The following is a 21,063-nucleotide window of genomic DNA, read 5'->3' as shown; positions in this document are numbered from 1 at the left end:
AAAATAAAAAAATTAAATTATTTTTAAGGTCCTTCCTCTGACAGACTATTTATTAAGGCATCCTAAGCCCATTTTTAGTCAGATTTCAAACAGAATTCTATTCTTTAGGTAGTTGAAACCTCAAGCCATCCACCAATCAGGATTTATAATTCCATTTCCCCAGTTCATCTTACAAAGGCAAAAGCTCTAAGCATCACAAAAAACAGGTCTAGATTGCATATCTTCCTCTGTACTTACTGTGGTATTAATGGCAAAATACATCAGGATTCCCACAGTGTGAACTAGTCTTCCCAGGACCAAAGAATCATCTCCCAAAAGGTCAAAAGTCACAAGAGGCCTGCAATATAGAACTGAGTGAGTTCTCGTGTCTGGCCAAATTTGGATTTCAAATAACAGGTCCATTCCCTTCTAGATCCATTCAAGGAGAAGCAACTGGCTTTTCTTGGGAACTCCTCCAGCAAAATCCCTTAAAGCCTGCCTCCTCCATCATAAGAAGCAAAAAAAAAATGAAAAGCTGCTCCAAGGCTGAAGCCCCTACATCACATCAGAACCCATCCCCACTCCCTCTGAAGCAAAGAGACTCACAGCTACCCAATTTCTGTCTTTTAGGGATGAACAACTGGAAAGGGGACAAAATGATGAGGCCCTGGGGTGACCTAATTCCTCACATACTTCTCTAAGGACCAACAAAGGGAACACCCTTCAAGAAAAGTTCAGTCTTTTCTCCACCATCCTGTACTCTCTATGGATACCCCAATCTATTTTTCTAGTGTTCACACCAGCATCTAACCTGCATCAAAAGTGATTTCTTTGTATATTCTTGGCCTCCCAAGTATTCTTTTAAGAGCCTATAGAAGGCAGTATTTTGTATTAGATGATATAGCATCTAATTATATTTCAATATAGCTAGATAAAAATCAAGGAAGCACAGCAGAGTAGAAATAATAACCAGCATTTAAAAGTACTACAAATATATCATCTCATTTGAGTCTCTGTCCTATGAGGCAAATTATACAGGTATTATTCTAATTTTCCAGATGAGGGAATTGAAGATCAGAGAGGAAGCAGCATTTGTAAAAGGAGGGAACCAAGCCCAAGTCCTCCTGACAACTCCAGACCCACCACTTCATCCAGCGTGGCAGGCTGCTGGCCCTCTGAGTCAAGAGACAGACTGGATTCTGGTCACTAACCAAGAGTGACTGCTGGAAGTCATTCTGCTTCCTCTCTCAGTCTGTTTCTTCATCTGTCAAACTAAGATATATCCAGAGAATAATTATGAGGATCAATGAGATAAAGATGTGAAGTCCTTTGAAAAACACAAAGTACTATCATTAACATACAAGTAACCTCTCAATCAGGACTGGAGATGAGTCAATACTAATCTTGCCTTGGGACCTAACCAGCAAGCCTCCACAATTTGTCTTTCACTTCTGAATCATGGCCTTACAGACATTAGGTGCTTAATGATATACATACGGTGAATCTATTGAATTCAACAGTGTGCCTTTTGTGGCACCCCCAATACACAAGCATCTAGGAAACCCACTCACCTGTCAAAACGTTCAATGAGAGGAAAGAAGAAATAACCAACCACAGAATTAAACTTGTTGGGTCCATTTGCTGTGTCGGTTCTGGAAGGACCCTGCCATAAAGAACGAGAATTAAATGGCAGTTCCTCCCATTCCCTCCCTCCCAGACCCTTGCCACACAGAAGGCTGGTATTCCAAGGCTGGCTCTGCACTGAAGCTCTGCTTCCCACAATATTTGCTCTACCTATGTCCATTCCACAGATGCTTCTGTATTCAACCCACTGTGGAGCAGGACCAGGACACAAATAATGGAAATGGTGTCAAAGACAAAGTATGGACAATAAACAGAGCTACATAGGACAGAAAGAATCCTTTCCATCCCTACCTCCTATCCCAGGGGCTTATGCTTCACCAAGAGAGATCTTATGACAACAGCCTAAGCCTAATTAAGGGAAGGAGCTAAGTTACTGAGATAAAGATGGAAATTTTAAAAATTAAAAATAAAAAATTTAAGCATGGCTGTCCCCAAATGCTACATTATATTGCTTGGTTTGTAACATTCTAAATCATCAGAGCCATGTTACCTCCACATTTACCTTTCCTGCTCCTCATACACACCCATACACACACTTGCACATACAAGCCCACGCACATTCACACGCACACACACAAACACACACACACACACCCTCTTCTCCATTCCCAGGTCTTGGCTGTACCTTGCCAAATCGCCGTGTCTTGTTTTTGATCCTCTCTTCCACAATTTTCCTCCAATCCTCAGAAGGAACTTTGTTGAGACTGGGGGTCTGTGGTGCAGGCAAGAGCTGGATATCAGGCCTGGAAGGACCAAGGATCTTGGCTTCCTCTAGGCTCTTAGGGCTTGAGAGTTCCTGAGCTGCAAGAACCAACACCTAAGAAGAAAGGGAGCACCCCAGAAATTGATTGTTCATTTTAACTTTAGTGAAAAGCAAGTACCAAATCCAAAAGCACCCATGCCCAGACCCAAAGGGGAAGATTCATCTATAAAAATTAACATTTTATGTTTCTACCATGTTTAATATATACTGGACTACTTGCCATCTAGGAAAGGGGATAGGGAAAGAGGAAGAAGTTGGAACATAAGGTTTTTCAAGGGCTAATGTTCAAGGGCATATGTTTTGAAAAATAAAAAACTTTAGTAAAGAAAAAAAAATTAATCAAGGATGCAAAGTGACCCAAACAAGCTACATATAAGATAGAATATCTCTTCTCCAGAAATGTGTACTTGGAGAGGCCATATATTGGTGTGAACACAATACTTTAACTCTAGATCCATTAGTGTGATCCTATTCTGTTTTATTCTTAGGAGAAAAAAGGGAGAAGATGCAGAAAATAAAATTTTTTTTTCATGCTATCTTAACATTACTACCAAACTCATTTATCTGTTCCTTCCCATTTTCCCCTTACTGTTTCCAAATCTAAGGGAATCCTGGGGAACTAACAGACTTACATTACTGGATGCCCCATTTCCTCTTTCTCTGAAGAGAAATTACTATCTAAATTTACTATCTAATCTAAAATTATTCACTTCTTCCACTCTTCAAATCCTCTTTCATTTTTCAATCAGTATCTGCAAAACCTTCAGAGAGTTTTTTCCATTTCAATTATAAAAGTCTTCATGGAAGATCCCTGCCCACTTGGACTCTTAACAACATCTACCATTTGGTCCTCCAATGAATTCAAAAGAGATATTCTAATACCTGCCTCATCTATGTTGTTTATTTGCTGCTCCCACATACTACTTTCATGCTTCATGGAGGTGGTAAGGAGAACACAAAGAAGCCCAGGTACCACTTACATCCAAGATGTCCATCCGTTGCCGAAGGCTATAATTCATGGCATAGAACTGGGAAGTCAGATATTGTGCAACCTACAGATAGCAAGAAAGAGAAACCAAATCCAGCACTTTGTACAACCCAAAGAAATTTCAGGCACCCTCTGCTAATTAACAAAGCTCTGGATATGCTTATATCATATTTTACATCTGCAGGAACATTAACTTGTTCCTAGTCTGGTTAGAAACAGCCCTTCTCAGGAAGTAGTCATATGGGAAAAAAATCTTTGCACAAAGTTCTCTGTTAAAGGTTTGGTATCCAAGATATATAAACAATTAATGTATGGATGTGAGGAATGGGGAAAGGGGGTAAAGTAAGTAAAGAAAGTAAGATGAGCATACTAGTACATTTGTGAATTCACACAATCATAGAAAATAATTTGTAATTTTGCAAATATAATCTACAATGTCCATACCCTTGATACAAAGATTCTACTACTAGGTTTATACCCTGAGGAGATCACCAATATTCAGAAAATCCTCATAAACTTCAAAATACTTAAAACAGCAATTTTTGTGACAGGAAAGAATTGGAAACAAAGTAAATACCCATCAGTTGGGGGGAATGGCTAAAGAAATTGTGATACATGAATATAATGGAACACTACTGTGCTATAAAAAATGATGTGATAAATACAGAAAATTATGGAAAGATCTACATGAACTGATGCAGAACAAGGCAAACAAAACTAAGAAGATGTTATACACAATGATTACAATAAAGTGGAAAGAATAACCACAAAAATATTAAGTGAATATTGCAAAATTAAAAGAATAAACATTATTCAAAAAGATATGAAAAGACATTTCCAAGTGTAACCCACCCCATCCCTCAGAAGAGATGGAAGGGAGGTATGTGGGATATGGTACACTACACATATTTTCAGATTTTTTTTTCTGATATACTCATCATTTATACTAATTATCTTCCTGTTCTTTTTCTTCCTTTATGCCTTTAAAAAATATTGTTACATGGGATAGCTCTTGTGGGAACAGGAAGAATACTTGAGAAAAATTATGTGATATTTTTAAAAGTACATCAATAAAATTTTATTTAAAAAAGAAATAGGGCAAAAGATTAGAAACACTATCCCCAATATTTTTATACAAAAAGAATAAAGATTTTTATTACAGACTGTAAGTTTTATTAAGCAGTGCAAGTCTATCTATAGTCAATGAAACCCAGAAGTTTGTTCTTGCACAATCTATGCATAAAGGTAGAATACCCTTCAACTTACATTAAGATATCTACTTAGCTCTTGTAGTATCCCAAATTTCTAAAAAGGGAAGAAAATATGATCTGAAAACTGTATGCCAATGAGTTCTCTTCCTAGAAAATTTTAGAATATCTCCTTAAAGGGATGGATTGCCAATGAGTTCTATTCCTAGAAAATTCTAGAATATCTTCTAAAAGGGATGATATATATATATAAAATGCCCCAAACTTGACACTTGCTGCTTTCCTCTGTTGTGTTTACCACCAAGATTCTAACATTATATTATCCATTGTGGGCACTTACCTGTATTGGGTCTGTGACAGTGACAGCCACCAGCGCTCGTTGACGCAGCATTTCAAATCCCTCCATAGAGGTCTTCTCCTCCAGATGGAGCAGTACCTTGGCTAACTCTTTACTCACCTGCTCAGAGAACACAAAGACATTAGAATTTCCCACTGTCTACTCTGGGAGATCCTTTATTTTCTTTCTCTTGGGCCAATGAAAACAGCTGAGCCCTTCACCTTGTTGAGGTGAAGTCTCTGGATATGACAGTTTAGATTCTAGATGCCTTACCAATCTTTACACTGTCTACCTTTAGCCAAAGGAGAAAAAAAGTCTGCAAAAGAATAAAACTTGAACGCTAGCTGCTTTTTCTTCCCTGCCCTTCAGTGAAGTGATGGGGGTATGTTCTACTAGACCCCCAAGCCAGGCTGCTCATGTGCTGCTGCTTCTATGGTCTATTCTTCAAAGGGCTGGTGAAGAAAGGGCACAGGGTCCATGGCAGAGAACCTGAAACTGAATGTGACAAAACAAAAGTCACATCCAAATTTCCCTGTTGCAAGCTCACTTCACAGACTTCTACCTTCTTTGTATCACTGTGCTGAAATGGGACTTCAAAAATACTGATTTGTGCTTTCTTCCCTGTGAGCCCATAATCCACACCAGGAAATCTAAATGTCCCTCGCCTCAAGCAGGAGGGTCACCGTCTCTAGGACAGCCCTACCTCTTTTGTTGCAGCTGGGCTCCTTTTGATCAAGCTCTCTAGAACCTGCAGCGTCACTTCCCAGCGCTCCACATCCTCTGAGGTTGTCAGTGCTGCATCAGACCAGAACACCACTGCTGAGACACAGTGCTCTCAGTTGACCCATAAGAGTCGGTAAAAGCAAGCTATGGAACTGGCTTCCTTTCCATGCATCCGGGAGCATGGTCCCAGCTAAGCACAGGAAGGGGCTCACTGCTCAGGGACACAAAGCAGTTCCCTCAAACTAGGGAAGGCCCTAGGAGCAGCAAAGTTTATGAAGGAGCTAATTACTTGGAACGCAAAGGCTCAATACCAACCCAGATACTCCATGTTAGTGCTAGGGAAGGGAAGGGAGAAATTAGTCTTACACAGAACCCACACACCAGGGACACAGAAGGTCAAACCGAACTAAGTAGGCAGTAAGAAAAATAAAACTATGGAGTGGCTGGGGCACAGATACAGAAGATGGAGAAAGAAAACCCTATATATGGGGAGCTTTGCCTGACCATCAGAGAAATAAGAGCTCTAAAGTAAAGCAAAGCAGGACACTCTGCATCCACTCTGAACAGATCTTCTCAAGGTCTCTCAAAGGCAGCATCAGAGAGAGCCTAAGGAGAACAGCTGCTATAGGCTGGACACCTGTCCCCAATGAACAAGTGAGCCCACAGAAATCTCCAACCTTCCAGGCAATCCCGGATGTACACTGGAGCCTTGGTGCTCTTCAACTCTTTGTCCCGTGACATGTCGTAGGGGACAAATTCATCATCACTGGTGACATAGAAAAATCAAGGGAGAAATCAACAAGTGCTCTGGAAGCCACGTCCTTTATATCAACTCGCAGCCAATGGACAGAGGCAAGGAACACTGCACTGCGCGGAGAATGCCCTCCACACTGTTTTCACCATCGCATCCCAAGGCGCTCAGCCCTCCCCCAATATATGACTCTCACAGAGCCCATCACTAAGTGGAGTCCATTATGCCCTATGTGCCCCAGCAATGACACAAAGGCCTTACCTGTCTAGATCCGAGGCAGACCCCTTGTCTTTCTCTTCTTCTCGGTGTGCTTTGCCCTCTGGGCTTAGACTTGATGGTTGTATGACAGATGCTGGCACAGCGGGGAAGCTTTGTGAATCCATGTGGACCAAAAAAAAAGAAAGAAAAACAGATCTGCCATGAATCTAGTGCAGATCTCGCTCCCTAAGAGAAAGGATCTCACTTCCTATTTATTCCACACTCCCACATTCAATGCCCATGATGAAAACACTATTACAAAGACAAATCATTTTCAAAAACAAATAGAGCGGGGCAGGTAAGTGTTACAGTGGATAGAGCACAAGCCCTGAAGTCAGGAGGACCTGAGTTCAAATCTGACCTCAGACACTTAACATTTCCTTCCTGTGTGACCCTGGACAAGTGTCACCCCAGCAAAAACAAACAAAAACAAACAAAAGTGTTGCTCAGCAAAAACAAACAAACAAAAAACAAAAACCCAAATAGGACACCCAACATGATTCATAAAGGAATGTGTATTAAAATAAAAATGTAATAAAAAAAAAAATAGGATGATGTGTTAACTACAGCACATACATGAAACAAAAGGGCAGAGAAATGCATTACCCAGAAGCTGGAGAGCTAGCATCAGCAGGCTTCAAATTCACCAAAGACAATAATTCTCTGGTCAATTTATTTTCTTCATACTATAATAATAATAATAATAATAACAATATTAGCAGCCAATATTTACATAGCGCTTTATAAACATTATTTCCTTTTATCCCTAAAACAACTCTGAGAGGTATAAGTGCTATTACTCTCCTCATCTTACAAATAAGGAAATTGTGGCAGAGATAAAGTGGACCTGCCCAAGGTCATAGAGCTGATATGTTTCTGAGGCTGGATTTGAACTCAAGTCTTCTTTACTCCAGGTCCAGTAATCTTCTGGGTTGGGTTGAGGTGACTTCATCCAACAAAGCTATACGTACAATATTCTTGGTGGCGAACCATCCCAAGAATAAGGGAAGCCAAAACAAAGTCTAGGGTAGTTCTTTCCTTTGGGTTTATTAGCCTTTAGGAAAAGGCCTTATCATAGCTTGCTCTCATTTATAATGCCATCTCCTGATGCTGACCCTACTGATCACATTATGGTGAATTCCCTATGTACTATGGAACAATTCTTAGTTGTAAGGCCACTAAATATTTGAACTAAGGAGAGGTCCCTTGATGTTGTTGACTAAATAGGCCCTGGAGTCTCAGGAGTTCTGATGTGGAACACAAATCCAGGCCCATGTTCAGGGGCATCACCCACCAATCACTATACACTTAAAGAGGAGTTAGGCAGTTTTGCTCCCTCATTTCCCACCCATTCTCCACTGACTGGCTGAACCATAACAAGTCACAAATAGAAAAAATAAATCCACAGGCACTCAATGATCTCTGACAATGACACTGTTTCTTCCATGCTGAGAGAAGAAAAGTGCCAACATGAAGAGAAGTAATCCTAGGAAGGGTTATGATACAGCAAAAAAAGCAAAAGTTTGGGAGTTAGAAGTATTGGGGTCCTTGGCTGACATTCAATTTACAGCTGGGCTAGAATACACAGTAAAATAAACAATTACATTATGTAATTATGTAATAATATTACATTATGTTGAAATAAAAACCCCTAAGAATGAAGGGCTGCCCTCATCCCTCTCACCTGGAATTTCAGATGGGGCCCCTCAGAGTGTATTCGGGAACTGATAGTCTCTGCTACAATCATTCCCAGGTGTCGGACTTGGGGCAAACTACTCTCAATATGGCACTGCACACCTCCCATCATGGAGGTCAGCAGCTCTGGAAAGAAAGCAGGACAGAACCAAAAGAGAACTAAGCAGCTGGACTCCATATTTCCATATATCTCCCCTGATGCCCACAAACAGAAAAAGCCAGCTGTCCCCTTTTTCATTTCAGCTGGAATTTTTCCCCCCAACCATCACTCATATGCTAGATGAAGACTGTAGCCAGCCCTGCTCCCTCACCTTCCCTGATGTGCTCTATCTCTGACTCCTTCAGGTGGGACAAGCAGATCAGGATGGCTTTGCTGACATAAAACTGCTGCTCCACAGGAGAATGTTTGACAACACTGCTGCTGCCCCAGGTCTCTAAGAGGTCCTTCAGCACCTGGTCCACACAGGCAGCAAATCAGGTGTAAGATGTTACCCAACCATCCTTTTGTTCCTCTCATAGGATACAGTCTCATGTAAAAACACACACACACACACACACACACACACACACACACACACACACACACACTCCCTCATTCTCTCTCTCAATATCAGACTGGAAAGAAAGGACATTCTCAGCTTTGGTCATTAGAAATATAAGAGAATAAATATGAAGGAGAGAAGCTGAAATGGCAGCCAGCAGCTGGACAAGAAGTAATAGCTTTGTTCCAATGGGCTGATGTGCACAAATTGTCTTCCTCTTCCCTCTGTGCTCCTATGCTAGTAAACTTGACCACTCTCAGACAAATGACTTGCCTCAGAAGAATTAATTGTCTCTGTGGATCATGGGCCATATGTCTCCTGAAGAGCTTTCTTAAAAGGATGGAAAGGAGAATTAACAGCAGTTACCTGTAAGAGGAGAGTACGCCGGTGGCTATCCAAGGCCAGGTACCCCAGAAGATTTTGTAGCACTTCAGTCTGCAACAAAAATCATAAGAGGTCTTTTCTAACAAAAAATTCCAGGACTCAATCCCCACCCAGGTTTACAAAGCACTGAAGGCTAACTGCTCACATAGGCACAGAGAATCAAGAGCATATCATACCTATACCTGCCTTGAAATACGTTTAAGGTAACAGATGAAACATCAAAAATGCAGGATTCTAGTCTCAATTCTACCAGTGTGGTATTTACTCTTGCAGTAAATCACTTCCTGAACAAATGAAAACAGGCCTCTCCATCTACTCCTGGATCATCAACTACCTTCAACTTGTTTAATCCTGTTAGCCCTTTCTCTCCAAAAGAGGAAAAAAAGATTCTCTCTTCTTCATTACATTCATGTCATGTCTTGTCTCTGTACAACTGATATCAACATCACAATAAAATGGGAAAAGTTGCCAGCATACCGGATAATCTATCTATGGAAACATTATAAAAGGACATGGACAGGAGGCTCATAGGATGGATGACTCTTGGTGTCACTGGAAATATCCAAATTGAATATGTGAGTTGGGCCACATCAGGGAATGAAATTCTAAAATTAAATGAATAAAAGTCTAACATGCAACATCAAACACTCAAATAAACCTAGACTTTCTTCTATGGCTGATCAACAATGGAATAAAAACTTGAAATTTCATTAGGGAGAAAATTCTTAATAAAGCTTTTGGCAACTTTGTACACCAAAGAATAACTATCCTGAAACTTTTTGATCTATAGCTCCTTTAGGTAATCCTACCCACAACAAATGATCACCAAGAATAGTTTTTCCTAGACAAATGCCATTTTAGTAGCTATATTTTTCATGGTATTTTTTGTGAGTGACTTAAAAATCAAGGGAGAGAGGATGGGGAATAGATATAATAACAGGCTGCAACACACTTCCAATGGTGACCTACAAGCAAGGAGGTATATCATCAAAAATGTAGGTCATTATGTATCAAAATATAATAACAAAATATGTTTTTGAAATGTCAAAAAAGAAAAAAAAATGAAGAGAAATGAAGAACTTGAGCAGGTTGGGCAAAACCTCGACAGAAGATCTATGAGAGAACATAGGAGAAGTATACAAAGTCGGAGAACACAGATGTCTTAAGAACTGTGTCAACAGTGTACTCATGTGGATGACCTTACCAATCTGTTGGCGTATTCTGATGATTTGTGTATTTTAAAGCTTATTAATTTTGAAATAAAATCTAAATCTGCAAGGATCCCAGTGTGGAACCTAATCCCACCCTCAGCCCTGCCTGATCAGCCACTTGTCTATATAAATTGAAATGTTAGAGAGCCACCTGCAGGTCCATGGAAACTAGCAATCTGTGTTCACACAGCCGGTATGAGTCAGAAACAGCACTTGACTCAGGTCCTTGTGACTTCAAGGCCTATCTTCTATTCACTATGCTGGGTTATCTCTTGTAGCAGAATATACAAGTCACACAAAATACATGTCTTTTTAATTAAGTTGTACTCATTTAAAAGGCACAAAGTTATGTGTTTGTGGACAAGCAATTCACAGACCACTCAGATGAACCTGCAGGCCACTCTCTTCAGAATCATGGACGGGTCTCCTTATCAAGTGTAAAGGGCCAGAATTCTGGAGAAATTCATACAAGGGGTTAATTCAGTGGAATTGATAAGACAATGGTTATCTAGTTTAGTATAGTAATTAATAGTTCTCTAAGTTCAGTATGACTGAATTAATCTTACAACAAATAATGGTTCCCTAGTGATATAATGATTGGCTTATACTCAGTATGATGAATGGATTTAATTGTAATAGAGTATTTAAGAGATCAAAGACAGACTTGGAAGAGGACTGGAATAGACTGAGAGAAAACACAGGGCTGGAGACTGGAGCACAAGCTCTCAGACTGAGACAGATTTCAAGACAAAGACTGTCATGGTGGTCCTCCTGCTTCCCCCACAGAAACCAAGACACATTCCAGAGGACTTCCAGAAAGCTAGCCAGGGCCCCAGGCAAAGAGACAAGACCTTGAAGGAGATAATAAAGAATATGGACTTTTAACACCTGGCTATTGTCATGGTGATTACTCTACTGAAACGAAGGCTGGTCCAAGACCTCCAGAAAACCAACCAGAACACTACAGTCAAGGATCCCAGAACCCATTCCCACTGGCCCAATGTCCAATGCATAATCTCACTGGATATCTGTACTGCAACAACAGGAATTTCCGGGTCACCACAAACTGGGCTTTCTTGTTCTTCATCACCAGGTTCCCCAGTAATTGAGAAAGAACTTTGGCCCTGAAAGACAAAAGAACAGGCTAACAGTACAGTAGCTATCTGAGTTGATCAGCAAGCACTTTTGAACATGTCCAAAGGGAAACTGCTCCATACAAACTCAGAATTATCAGTTCCTTTAGTTAAGAAGAAATAAATTGGGCCCAAGAAAGTGCATGATGGACTCACCAAATTCACCTGGAAGCTCTGGCCAAACCCAAGAAATCCTTCTATCCAAAAGGAGCCCCCCCACATCCACCATGGAACTCCCAGCCTTCGCACCCACTACATTCTGACCCAGATGTTTGGGAGCACTCAGAAACAAAGCTCCATGTCAACAGACTGTCTTTGTCGGCAAGGACTAAGAGCACAATGGTTGCCTGGGTCCTGTGCCTCAAAATCATTAGCCACAAGGACAAATGTCAAGAAAAAAAAAAAAAATATTGCTTCACCATTAAAAAAACTCAAAAGTACACAAACCAAGAGTTAGGAGGAATCTCAGAGACCACTCAGACCAGGCATGTACAATTCAAATGAAAATGATCTTAAGGATCCCTGCAGTCCACAAAGACTAAGAAAACCACTTATGAACATTATAAATGTTCTGTGGTATTTTTATTTGTTTTGTTAAATATTTCCCAATTACACTTTAACATGGTTCTGCAGCACCATTCACAGGTCTGTTTACCATATCTCTGATCCAGACCAATTCCTTCATTTTACAGATGAGAAAATGAAGGTACAGAGAGATTAATGACTTGCCCAAAGTCATACAGGTAATGTCAGAGGCAGCATCTTTGTTAAGGCAAACAAAGAGCCCATTTATAACCAAATATTTACAAAAAGTAAACAACAACAAAAAGAAAACCACTCTAGCAGCTCCTTTTATAATCATATGAGGTAGCACCTAAGGAAGCAAAAGGAATCCATTAGCCAAGTAAGTCCAAGTAATTCCCCCCTTCTCTAATTTTTAAAGCAGTAACAGGGATACAAGGAGAATGGCCAGAGCAGCTCCCAATACCAGCAGAGTCTTCAATGTGAAGGGTTTGGGCCAACACTCTTTAACAAATATGATTTCTGGAGAGATGGGATGGTGTTTTCTCAGTCTCTTACTCTGAAGCTTCTTGGATAAGTCCAGATACTACAGCCTCCATGCCCCGGTCTGGCACACTTTCCACAAGCCTCCAACTAAGCCTCTGCCAGATGCAGTCAGCCTGGGTGAGCTCCATCAATCGGGGCACCAACACTCCCAAAATCTCCTCTGAAAGGAAAACAGACACGAGACATGAAAACAGGCCAGTGACTGGCCTGTGAATAACCTAATGTCCTCCTCAGTCACTCTCCCAAGAAAGGGTCATCCAATATGCACATAATTGAATCAGGCCAGAAAATTTCTAGAGACTCTTCCTCTTCAATCCTTGCCTAATTTGGTCCACATATTGATCACAGAAGAGATGATTTGAATCACAAAAATACATAATTCAAAGGGACCTTGGAAGCCACTTCATCTAACCACTACCTAAAAGAGACATTGAGGTCTAATGAATAGGTCATTTGAGTCTGACCCATAACTATCTAGCTGTGTAAACCTGTGCCAGTCATTGAACTTCACAGCGCCTCAGTTTGTTCATTTATAAATGAAGAAACTGGACAAAATGACCTTGAAGATCTCTTTAAGTTCTAAGTCTATGATTCTCTGACTATGACCAAGGATCCCTGCCTCCAGGATCAGTCCAATCCACCTCTGGATAGCTTTAACTGTAAGGAAGTTTTTCCTTACAACAAAAGCTGAAGCCTGCTTCTCTGTAACTTCTAGCACATGCCCAGAGTTGAATACATGCTTCCAAACATGGTCTGACCAAGGTTACAGGGTCCTACACAGGCAACACAGAAGACAGCAGGGCTCTAGATGCTATGCCTCTTAATTCAACAGGTCTTTTTAAGTGCCACATTATACTGCTGATTCATGTTGAATTTACAATTCAAGAAAACCCCTTAATGAAAGAATGGACAGATGAGTAGATAAGAGATATACAGACAGAAAGATAAAGCATTTAGTAAGTCCTCACTAGGTGTCAAGCACTGTGCTAAATATCGGGGACATAAATATAAGCAAACCCAACAGTCCCTACCCTTAAGAAACTTGCTTTCTAATGGGATAAAGAGGGAAATGGAACTGATGAGAAAGCAGCAGATGAGGAAGAGGTTCTTTCCATAGAAACAGTTTAATTATGCATGAGGTGAGTATGGTTGGGATCCTCCCTAAAATGGTGATTCAAGGGAGAAAATCACCAGTAAGGAAAAGAAAGCCCCAGACAGAGCCTCCTCAGAGTGGCAATGTAGCTGTCAGAGAGAAGGATAAGTACCCCATAGAAAGAATCTAGTTTTTAATAAGGTGAAGCATGGCTGGAGGGGCTGGGGAGAAAGGGTCTCTTCTAAAACTTTTTCACATGAACTGTTTATGGGTTCTTTTCTTGGCCCTACCATTAATCTGCTAAATGGCTCTGGCAAATGACTCTCAAATCTCTGGTGGAAAGAGAAGCAGGATCAAGGACAATCAAGGTAGCTCTCAAAAGATTAAGGAAAATTAAAGGACATCAAGGAGGACCACATCCTTCAGGACACCTCAAGAAGGAAAAAGACAAGGTGGTGGGCAACAAAAAGAAAGGCAGGAAAAAATGAGAGCATACAAGGGAGAGAGAGGCAGAATGACAAAATAAATTGGTACAAGGTAAGAAGGGAAATGGGGCATACCTGGAGACTAACGAAAATAAACTGAGTAGGGTTTATCAGGTTTTTAAGAGGTCCTAATTGACTGAAAACATTTTAACCAAGTGCTTAGGACTGAGGTGTAAACACCCAGTTCAAAGAAACAAGGCTGCAAATTTTAAGTAATATGGAGAAGGAAAACTATGCAGTAGTCTATATTAAGGGTATGTTTGTATTTTTGTCAGTGCTGTGACTTTTATCTATGTTTCAAGGATACACTGATTTCCATCCCAAGGGAAGATGAAGAAATTAAAGAATGCATCTCTAACCATCACTCCCAGAAGTTCAGGACAATGTAGCTCCTAAAGGGCCAAGACTTAAATTTTAAAAAAATTTTTTTAAAGATCTCAGGAGGAAAGACCTAACCTTCATCAGGATTCTGAGAAGTAGAAAAAACCATTATGAAGAGACATAAGAACAGGAAAGTTCAAGTGGATAACCACAGTTTTCAATCAGATTTCTGGCTTCCTGAAGAAGGGGGAGCCAGGTGTTCTGAGGAGGAAGAAGCTGTGAATCTTCCCAAGAATAAGACAGAAGTTGTGAGAGCTTGGCCAGGAAGGGTCAGCAAAGAAGAGGAAATTAGTAGTAGCTGGCAGTACCTGCTCAGGCCTTCACAAACAGCAATAAGGAGGGCATCCAGGACACACCAGGACACATAATTCTTCCCAGGATTTATCAAAATGGATGAAAATGACCCTTTTCTGGTGAATCATGGATGATAACAACTAGCTTTATATAGCACTTTAAGGCTTGTAAGACACATTCCAAACGGCACATTTTGTCCTCATAACAGTCCTGGAAATGAAATACTATTCTGAGGGCAGAGTCAACACTTGAGAAATGGCTGAATAACGGCATATGAATATGGTATATGAATGTAATGGAATACTATTGCATTGTAAGAAATGAATAAGTTTCAGAAAAACCTGGGAAGGCCTATATGAATGATGCAAAATGAAATGAGAAGATCCAGGAAAACAACTTGAACAATAATAACAATATTGTAAAGATAACTGATTTTGAAAGACTTAAGTAATGCTGATCAACACAAGGACTGACCAGAGTTACAAAGAACTCATGACAAAATATGTAATGCAAATCCAGATAAAGAGCTAACAAATTCAGATTGCAAATTGAAGCATATTTTCTTCTTTATTTGTTTTCCTTTCATTTTTTGGATATAGTCAATAAGGGAATTTATTTTGTATGACTACACATATCAGTAATGGGTTTTGTTTTCCTTGCCTACTCAATAGATGGGAAAGGAGGATAGACATAATTCATAAATAAAAATAAAAATGAATTTTAAAAAGTAAAAAAAAAATGCTATTGTTACTACTATTCCCATTTTAAAGAGGGCAAATAATTTTGCTCACAGGTCACACAGTTACTAAGTATCTAAAGTTGGATTTGAACTTAGATCTTCCTGATTCTCTAGCCCTTAACCACTGCACTACCTAGGTCTCTCAGACCTCTAATTCCAAAAGGAATCTAAAAAGGATCACCTATAATTATATGAAGTCTTGGGCAGGAAATTGAAGATTAGAAGGGGCAAGTTTGTGTTTTCTTCAGTTGCCCACAATGCAACAGATGTAAAAAAAGAAAAATTAATTAAGAAAGTGCACAGCTGGCTACAGAGATATTATCTGAGACTAGGATTTGGACCCAACTAAAACTATAACTATCAGGTTCCTGGAGAGAAATGGAGCATACCTATACAAAGACTAGAAAAAATATATTTAACAGGTATCTTACAAAACTATTCAAAAAAGCTTTAAACTAAAATTGGTGGGTAGAGGCATCAGGCTGTTTCTATATATTTCCCACATTAAAAAACATAGAGAGTAAAAAATAGCAGTTGAGACAATCAAAAGTTTATGGGAGACAAAGAGCAAGAAAGGAGCTAAGAATAAAACCTATAGTCTCAAAGAGCAAGAAAGGAGTTAAGAATAAAACCTATAGTCTCAAATATTGATAGACAAATGCCCAAAGCTTAGGCAACAAGCAAAAGAACTAGAGATCCTAATTGAAAAGAGGCAACTTTGACTTTATATATCAGTGAGACTTAACAGGATGAAGCCCATACTTGATTTTAGGTGGTCATATCTTATTCAAAAGAAGCATGACAGATAAAAGTGAGAACCAGCTTCACTATAGTTTAAGAAGGTATACTATATTGGACTACCTGCCAGCTAGAGGAGGAGGTAGGAGGAAGGAGGGAAAAATTTGGGAACAAAAGTTTTTGCAAGGGTCAATGTTGGAAAAATTACCCATGCATATGCTTTGTAAATAAAAAGCTTTAATTAAAAAAAAAAAAAAAAAAGAAGAAGAAGAAGAAGAAGAAAGTATACTATACTCATGTGATGACATTCAGAAAGCAGAGTAGGGGAAATACAATGAAGAGTAACTGGGAAAAGGTCAAAAAGAGTAAAACAAAAGTGATTTTGCCATTGGAGTATACTACAGACCACCAGGACAGAAAGAGAAAACAGATGAGGAGTTTCGAAAACAAATTACAGGTGGAGAACATAAACATGATACAGCATTCTTGGAGAAACTCAAGCATATAGATAGACCAAGCTCTCTCTCAAAAGCAGAGCAGCTAATAACTTACTGACTTGTCTTAGTGATAATTTCATCCTTCAAAAAGTAAGAGGAACCAACTAGGAGAAATTTTAATTTGGATGTGATTCTCATTAAGAAGAAAGACTTGCTTTTTGGTGTGCAAATTATTGTAAGTCTAGGGAGAAGTAACTATTCCCTCCTCTCATTTGTGATACTGAAAAAGAGGAAATCCAGATATAGTCTGACATTCACCCTAAAAGTGGAGATAGTATAATAGGTGGCATCCCATGGACTAAAATTCTACAAAGTCAGTAGGAGGGATGGGAAATGCTTAAGAATGAAATTCTGAAGAAACAAAGGGCAATAATTCCAACGAAAAGGAAAAATGAGATTTGTCTGAAAAAGCAGTGCAGACCCACTAGAAATTGTACAGCAGCAGGAACCCAGGCCACAGAAAATGACTAGAAAAATGTGGAAGTTCTACACAAAATGTCAGGAGAGCCATTTCTCAGTTTGAACTGTGCCTGGGGAGAGAAGCTAAGGACAACAAGATGGGGTAAAGGGGAATAGTTTAAGCTATACTTGGAAAAAGAACAGTCTAAAATAAAGGAAAGACCTTTTGTTTGGTTGGTACAGTAAAAACTAACAATAGAGAGAAGACAAAACTGCTCAGTACTGCTTATGCTTCTATATTCTTTGACCAGCAGATGAGAGAATGTAATGGATAGTTTACTTGGATTTTAGCAAAACTTTTGGTAAAATATTTCATATAACTTTTGTGGAGAAGATGAAGAGATATGAACTAGATAAAAATACAATTAAGTGATTAAAAGAATAGTTGTTAATGATTCAATATCAGCATGGCAGAAGGTCTCTGGTAGAGTGCCCCAGGGATCTGTACTCACTCTCATGCTATTGATTCAATAGAGATAAATGCAACATCTAACATTTAGGTATTTAAAAAATCAACACCAGAATCACAAAATGGAGGAGGCTTGGTTAGAAGGCAGTTGCTCCGAAAAAGATCTAGAATTTAGGAAGCTGTGAATGCAAGTGAGTCAGCAGTGTAACATGGCAACCAAAAACCCAAATTCTCTTGTAGGCATCATTGTAAAGGAACAGAAAAGTGATGGTCCCATAGGACTCTGACCTCATCAGATTTCAACAGGGACGCTGAGCTCAGTTCTGGCCATCACAGCTTAACAAAAACATTTATGAGCTGCAAAGGCTGATCAATAACCAGCTGTTAGACATATTACTGCAGAGGTTGCTTTCATGTACAGTTTGGACTAAATGGATGCCTAGGTCCCTTCCGACTTTCAAGTTCTGAGATCCTGTAATGTCTCCCTGCATAAAGGATGGACTAGGATAATGGTTGCACAAGTGCTTCAATAAGTGTAAATTACTTTTATAGGTAATCAGGAACAAGATTATAAGGTACTTACTTTGTCTCCCATGGATGCAGACTTTCGCCACTATTTGAGATAAAAAGGAGATGGAACAATCCAAGCCTCCTACAACAGGGAAAAAAAATTCATAAGATTGAAGGAAATCAAAACACTTAATAGCCATCCTGTCCCCAGTGAACTCTGCTGCTGACCCAGCTATTCACTCATCCATTTATTCAACAAAATTTAGTCAGTGCCTACTATGCACAAGGCCTATGCACAAGGCCTTGTACCAGTCACTAACCAACAGTGGCAGCCACCTGAGGGATTTAACAAACAGCTCTAAATAAATTATCAAGTAGGAAGTACAGATCTGCATTGCAGAGCCTACACATTTGACCATTTCTCTGTCCTCAGAGCATTCATGTTCTCAAGGAAGAAGGATCCCTGAACCTGTATGGAGGTGTCAAGAAGAGCCTGGGAGTATGAGATCAAATAAGGACAAATCTCTCTGATCCTGTACTAATCAGGGACTGAAACAATGGCCTTTAAGGAACAGTACTGCCAGGCTATTAGGACTTTCCTTGTCCACTTCTTAAGTTTTCAGTTACACATACAGCAATATATTTTCAAATATGCAAGTTGTTTTTTTTTAATCATTGCCAACATTTTATGGCAAGGCAAAGGGATGCCACAGGTCCATACTGCTGCTACTGGTACAGCATCGCTATTTGCTTTAAAGTTTACAAACATCTCGATTTATCCTTACAACAACCTGGGAGATAGGTGCTATTATTATCATTCCCACTTTACAGATAATAGGGTAAGTGACTTGACAGAATCATACATCTAGTAAGTATCTGAAGTCACATCTGTATTCAGATCTTCCTGACTAAAGGTTCAGTGCTCTCTCCACTGAATCACCTAGCTGCCTCTATGTAGAAAAAGATAGTAATGACCAAGTATTACAATCAATAAGTATTAAGCACCTCTTAAACGCTAAGCATCGTATTGTGTAAATAATGAAGTGTGCTGGGGACACAATGCCCAAAATGAAATACTCCCTACCCTGCAGAAGCTTATACTCTTTTGGGTGGAGACAATATGCATATCCGGATAAATACTGATAAAGAAGACACCAAAGGTTCACAAAAAAGCACCCCACATTCATGCAAAGCTTACACACAGCACTGACACTTGACTGGATAAGAGAGATGAAAACCATCAACTCCAAGGACAACTCTGCATCTTTCTGATATAGAACTAGAAGCTAAAATGAGGCTGATCACTTCCCTTTGGAACTGCTCCTACAGAACCAGTCATTCACAAGGAAGGGTCCATGTTAGAGTCACAACTAGGCAAAAGTGTGATTGAAGGGCCTGGTCCTACAACAAATGAAAATTTCTCTGGAACTGATCCTGATTCTCCTTTGAATACATAACCAGGAAGATGAATTCTCCTATGCTTAAATCTAAGAATTCAGAAGGCCCCATATTTTGCACAATTTGCTCTCCCATTACACTGTGACTAAGCTGCATAATACTATAGAGAGAGTACCACTTGTGTAATATGAGGTAAATCACTCAACCTCTCATTACCTCAGTTTCTTCAATTGTAAAATGATGAAGTTGAACTAGATAGCTGTTAGGGTTCTTTCTAGCTCTAGATCTGTGACTCTAGTTCTTCTGCATGGTTCACTCAATAAATATTCACCAATAATGTTAATTATCTTTAAGAATCAAACTGGAACAGCAAATGAAGACTCATGAAGTATGGTCACAGAAAAAAGAATCTCCACTATGAACAGCTGAAACAATTTTCACGGTTAAAATAGAAAGTGACTTCCCCTTTGACCAAACAAGAAAAAACTGAGCTGGCTCTCTCTTGATCTGATGAATTCATCAAGTACTCACTGGTAAGGATGGAAGTTATGCTAGCCAGAGGTCAAAATCTAAGCAACCCACACTTGTGGTGTTCACTATACCTGTCCTGAACACTGGAGGCTGGGAAAGATAAAGATTCCCTAATAAATCTGGGAATCTCTTTTAGCAATTATAAGGCAGCTAGGTAGCACAATAGAGTACAAGGTCTGAAGGCAGGAAAATGCATTTGCTTGAATTCAAATTAAGTCTCAGACACTTATTACCTGTAGGACCTTAATCTTTGTCTCAGTTTCCCCCTCTGGAGAATGATTTGGAGAAAGAAATAGCAAACCACTCCAACACCTTTGCCAAGAAAATCCCAAATGGGGTCATGATGAACTGGACATGATTAAAATGATTTGGCAACAAAAATAAATCTGGACACATGGCTAAACAAATCCCAATTGCCTTCTGCAGAGTCCCTGAATGGTTTGGGAGGAGGGAGAGCCAATGGCCATGCTCACCTCTGAGGGAGTCAGAGATCCTCTGAAGCACTTGGATTATCTCTTCCCCAAGCAAAGGGAAGTAGTTCTGAGGGAAGAACAGGGATGGGCTTTGCTCTTTCATTTGGTTGCTCAGGTGGTCGGGCAGACACACAACTTTGTTGAGGAGAGTTTCCTGGAGAAGGGATGAGCCCCGGGGCACCTGCTGCTGACACATCTCCCACATCAGTTCGGCCAATCTGCCCATCTTCAGGAACTTGGTGAGCACCTGGGCCATTTTCATCAGGCGATAGCTCGGACTATAATCAAAAAAGGAGGTAAAGGCCACAGTAAGGAGACTGGCACCTCTGAAACCAAGAAGCATGAGCTAAAAGCTACCACATGATCCTGAGA

At 39.8% G+C, this 21,063-nt stretch overlaps 1 protein-coding gene across 4 annotated transcripts in view; it reads right to left on the bottom strand.

Annotated features, from left to right (window-relative positions):
• TELO2 (telomere maintenance 2) overlaps nt 1–21,063 on the bottom strand; it is a 34,152-nt gene that overhangs the window by 5,434 nt on the left and 7,655 nt on the right. For all 4 annotated transcript variants that reach the window (XM_003761995.4, XM_012543279.3, XM_031945788.1 and 1 more), the window contains exons 3-18: nt 20,692–20,969; nt 18,363–18,431; nt 12,697–12,844; nt 11,505–11,607; nt 9,255–9,323; nt 8,658–8,799; nt 8,336–8,472; nt 7,258–7,337; nt 6,655–6,762; nt 6,320–6,408; nt 5,623–5,714; nt 4,923–5,039; nt 3,367–3,438; nt 2,249–2,440; nt 1,551–1,642; nt 238–337 (exon numbers count right to left, since the gene is read on the bottom strand). In XM_003761995.4, the coding sequence (XP_003762043.1) occupies nt 238–337; nt 1,551–1,642; nt 2,249–2,440; nt 3,367–3,438; nt 4,923–5,039; nt 5,623–5,714; nt 6,320–6,408; nt 6,655–6,762; nt 7,258–7,337; nt 8,336–8,472; nt 8,658–8,799; nt 9,255–9,323; nt 11,505–11,607; nt 12,697–12,844; nt 18,363–18,431; nt 20,692–20,969 (1,888 nt within the window). The remainder of the gene's footprint in view (nt 1–237; nt 338–1,550; nt 1,643–2,248; nt 2,441–3,366; nt 3,439–4,922; nt 5,040–5,622; nt 5,715–6,319; nt 6,409–6,654; nt 6,763–7,257; nt 7,338–8,335; nt 8,473–8,657; nt 8,800–9,254; nt 9,324–11,504; nt 11,608–12,696; nt 12,845–18,362; nt 18,432–20,691; nt 20,970–21,063) is intronic.

Source organism: Sarcophilus harrisii, chromosome 1 (assembly GCF_902635505.1).
Source record: "Sarcophilus harrisii chromosome 1, mSarHar1.11, whole genome shotgun sequence".
NCBI lineage: Eukaryota > Metazoa > Chordata > Mammalia > Dasyuromorphia > Dasyuridae > Sarcophilus > Sarcophilus harrisii.
This window is presented reverse-complemented; position numbering and strand designations above follow the sequence as displayed.